Source organism: Papaver somniferum, chromosome 2, assembly GCF_003573695.1.
Source record: "Papaver somniferum cultivar HN1 chromosome 2, ASM357369v1, whole genome shotgun sequence".
In the NCBI taxonomy this organism is placed as follows: domain Eukaryota; kingdom Viridiplantae; phylum Streptophyta; class Magnoliopsida; order Ranunculales; family Papaveraceae; genus Papaver; species Papaver somniferum.
In genome coordinates this window covers 151,011,304-151,016,099 of record NC_039359.1, presented here as the reverse complement: position 1 = coordinate 151,016,099, position 4,796 = coordinate 151,011,304, and the positions used below count along the sequence as shown (strand labels likewise).

Genomic DNA, 4,796 nt, shown 5'->3' with positions numbered 1-4,796 from the left:
ACAGAAGGTTGGTAGGGAAACTGATTTATCTTAATCTTACACGGCCGGATCTGTGTTATTCTGTTCATATTCTTTCCCAGTTTTTACAACATCCAACTCAATCACATTGGGATGCTGCACTTCGAGTTGTGCGCTATTTGAAATCTAGCCCGGGGCAAGGTATTTTACTTCGTGATGATTCCAAGTTAGTTTTTGATGCTTATTGTGATGCAGATTGGGATAGCTGTCCACTTAGTCGACGTTCACTCACGTCACACTTTATCTTTCTCGGGGGTTCTCCTATATCTTGGAAAACGAAGAAACAAACCACAGTTTCTCGTTCTTCAGCCGAAGCAGAATATCGTGCTTTGGCTTCAACAACTTGTGAAATCATTTGGTTAAAAGGGTTATTACGGAATTTTGGTATAGGACATACAAAACCAGTCTCGATTCATTGTGATAGTCAAGCTGCGTTACATATTGCTAATAATCCTGTCTTTCATGAACGAACAAAGCATATCGAGATTGACTGTCACTTTGTGCGTGACGAAATACTTCGAGGTACTATTCGTCCATCTTATATTCATACTACCTCTCAACTAGCTGATATTCTGACTAAAGCCTTGGGACGTCAGCAGTTTCAAACTCTTCTTCTCAAGATGGGCATTTCGACTCTTCATGCTCCAACTTGAGGGGGGTATTGGGTATATTCTTGTATATTTTTCTTGTATATTTGCATATATTCACTTACTTTTCTTGAGAAGATATTCACCTCTTTTAGAATATCTTTAGAATATTGTTGTAACCCTAACTTCTTTATATAGGAGTCTTTGTGATCAATGAAACACACGGAATTGAATCATCTCTCTCGTTTTGTTCTTTGAGTTATCTCGTCTTGTCTTAGGTTATAGAAACCTTCAGAATCCAATACTGTTCTTCCTCACGATCTCATTATATATGATATAATCACTAGAGTTCCTATTGAGTCTGTGTTCCGGTTCACTTGTGTATGCAAATTATGGTCCAAGTACCTCTTAAACGACAAGAGATTTGCTCTTCTTCATCAAAATATCTCTCCTTACTCACCACCAGGTACCATTAATTCCAAGCTCGATAAAAATACTTGTAATTATTATATACTCCCTCCGTCCCACTCCTAAGTGACCTATTTGATTTTAGATTTTGTCCCAATGATAAGTGACCTATATCACTAAACAATGAGATATTCCGGAATTATCCTTTTAGTTAATTATAAATAATATATGAAATATGTATAATTTGATAGGCATGTTTATATTCGTTACGTAGGTGTTTTAAAATGCTTTTCAATTGTATGAAATTTGCAAACATCCGTGGAGTATTTTGAGAGATAAACCATTTTTAAATTTCACTAGTTATTATTCATAAGGGTATAATTGTAAAAAATGATTAAAAATACTATTTTCCTTGCTTGCCTTAAAAATTGTGCAAATTTCAAATAGGTCACTTAGGAGTGGGACGGAGGGAGTATCATTATTTGATATTGATAAGAACAAAAGAAAGATTATTAGGTTTAGACCAGAAACTGATTATTGTCGACTTAATTATCTGGAAATTAAACAATCTTTTAATGGCTTACTGCTGATTCATCGACGTAAAAATTATTATGATTATATCGTTTACAACCCGATTACGAGTCGTTCGGTTAATCTTCCGGTACCGGTTGGGTTAGGATTATTGGATTGTGAACTTCGTTTGGCTTGTGACCCTGTCGGGGAAAATTATAAAGCCGTGTGTTTTGGTGGGCGTACTGATGAGGATTTCTGCAAAATCTTAACACTTGGAGAATTTCCCCTTCTTGGAGAAATCTAGTGAAGCCTGGCTTCCGTTTCAATAAACCTTATAACTCTCTGAGGAATGGAGTTGTTTTCTCGAATGGTGTTTTATATTGGCTTAGAGGTGGTACTCAAGAAGAAGAACCCATGACTGTTAAGAAAGCAATATATAGTGTTGATGTTAGTACCGAAACTTTGTATGCTACTAAACTTCCCAACGACGCATCATTGAGCGAGGATTGTGATCTAGTGAAGATGGGAGGATTAGTATGCTTATGAATTGAACCTCGTATGCCAACAATTAAAAATTATGGGTTTTGAAGAAGAATACTGATGATCAGTGTGAATGGGTGAGAGAAAGGAACATTGAACTGGAGAGGAGCTTTCAAAATATTAATTTACATTATAACTGTGAAGTGATTGAAATTGCCACAAATCCTAAACTCAAAATCATGTTCCTGCGTTTAAGGGTTAATGCAGAAGGTGGTTTGGACTCATGTTTAAGCTATGAGTACTACTCTTGTGATGTTGAGCTGAATAAGATTGAGTTAATACTTAATTCAAACATGAACGGCAAAGGCGAATGACATGTGAACAGCATTGCTTATATTTAGACTTAATGTAATGCTGGAGTTGAAGACAAACACAGCAAATCAATGAAGTGTTTGAAGATCATCAAAGCTTGTTTACTGAGCTTGTTTTATGAGCGTGCAGACCATCAAAGCTTGAAAACTTATTCACATTAGATTGTCAGATATACAGAAAGCAAAAGAGCAGAAGACAACATGAAAGATCATTTCGTGGGTGCAGTTCGTTTTCTATCTTTTTCTTTTAGTTCCTTTTCATGTAAAACTTCCCTCGTTTTAGATTAAAGAACTCAGTTGGATTCAAGTGAACATTTTTCTTGTTTCTTATTTATTTTTTCAATTTTTCCACAGAGCCAATGCAATAGTGTAATTGACTTTTGCAGCCATTGATACTATCACTAGCGGGGCATAACCAAAAATTTATCAAGTTCAATTACGTTATGCACCGATTTAACGGGATCATTTAATCGGTTGGTTCAAGTCAATTGTATGATTAGTAAGCTAATCCAGTTCCTAATGATTTTGTTAATGATGGATAATTAATTTGCTTATATTTTATCTAATTCCGCTAGAGGTTTAGTTTTTGGGCAATGACGGCTCTGATAGTCTGCACGATATCATTGAGAATCAATCTTTCGGGAGTGTGATAATAATCCTATTTTCTCCGCTAAAGTACATTCGGAAAATTTCTTCATTGATCTTTTGTATTTGCGTTCCAAAAAATTATATGGAAACAAGGCGTGTCTGTTGTATCATTTCTTCAGTTAACCTTGAAAGTATCCATGCATGTAAATCCAAATTTATTTTGTACGAATAGTTGAAATTCTTATTATACATGTTCATCAATCAAACTTCTGGACTTTAAATCACAAGCACAAACAATAAACTAGTACATAATCAAAATCAATAAAATAGAACAAATAAAAGATTAATGACACCAACAAGCAAAAATGTTGAAGCGTCTTTTAGATTTGATCTTAACACCAACTTCGCCTTCATCAACTTTCTTTACCTCCTTATCCTCTTCACGCAGTGCCGTCTTTTGTGATGGTTCTAACTCTATAGAAGCCTTCATATTGTATTCGTCCGCTATTTTTTTAATCAAAGCGCTAATTTCCTCATCTTCTGACATTGCAATTGGTGTGCTCTCGGTAGCCGACGAACTAGTAAATTTCGCCACAATTTCGTCATCGAAATACTGTTTTTCTATTTGATCCATTGTTTTCAACATGTTTTTAGTATTTCCGCTTGTTAATGAAGAATCAATGGACTCAACAATTGCTGGAATCGAACTAAGCACCTTACTTTCTTCCGGTTCTTTGTCAAAGTAATCAACCATAGAGTCAAGACGGTTAGATATTTGACGATAGTTTACCAACTCACGTCTCATGCGCACCATATTCCTAACGTGAATTCGAATTTGCTTCTCGTTTCCTTTTTCCATTGCATTCTTGACCTTAAGCTTTTCGGGTTCTATTTCTTTCTCACGTTCATCAGCCATCGTTCTTAAACTATCCGATACGGATTTTAGATCTTCTGTTTTGCTTTCCACTTTCTCAAAACTAAAACTTCCTTCCATTTCAAACGGGTTGATTATTGTTGGATGATTTTCAAGTGTTTCTTTCTAATACTGATTAGTGGTTACAGATACTGTCTCTCTCAAATGGTATTTTGGATGATGGAATTATTTAGCAGAAGTTCATAATTTTATAGTGATTTAGGATTAGGTAGATTTTCATGTGCTTAGAGGAGACAAACCACTTAACAACAAAATATTAGGTTTGGTGTTAGTTAACCTGAAAGCGGGAAGAAATTCTATCTGTACATTTAAAATGATAGCCGCCAACACGTTTTTTTTTTTAGTTTGACCTATTGAGTTGATCAGGTCAAGGTGTCTCGTCCTGGAACCGTGATTTGAGTTTTACGTCAAACCGGTACGTACGTTGTCTATAGGTACCAGCCGTATTTAGGTCTCTTTTCACTTTCACCGTTGTTAACAAACCCTAGTTTTACTTCGAAATCCTGAATCGATGTCTAACATGGTAAATAGCAATGATTCTGAATCCAATACAGTTCTTCCTCATGATCTCATTGTATATGATATACTCACTAGAGTTCCTATTGAGTCTATGGTCCGGTTCACTTGTTTATGCAAATTATGGTCCAAATATCTCTTAAACGACAAGAGATTTGCTCTTCTTCATCAAAAGAACTCTCCTTACTTACTCATAATCACCAGGTATCATTGATTCCAAGCTCGATAAAAATACTTGTCAATATTTTGGTATGGTAGAGTATTTGGGTATGGTAGAGTATTTGGGTCCTAGGTTTGTCCAAATTAGTGTTTCGGTCGCTGACCCATTAGTCAACTAGGTAAACTAGTCAATCCGTTAACATCCGTTAAGATTTTATTCGC

At 35.5% G+C, this 4,796-nt stretch overlaps 1 protein-coding gene across 1 annotated transcript; it reads right to left on the bottom strand.

The window, feature by feature from the left end:
- Positions 1-3,308: 3,308 nt before the first annotated feature.
- LOC113352245 (ESCRT-related protein CHMP1A-like) lies at positions 3,309-3,959 on the bottom strand. Its single transcript, XM_026596089.1, has one exon. It carries the CDS (start codon positions 3,957-3,959, stop codon positions 3,309-3,311), a length of 651 nt encoding a protein of 216 aa, XP_026451874.1.
- Positions 3,960-4,796: the final 837 nt, after the last annotated feature.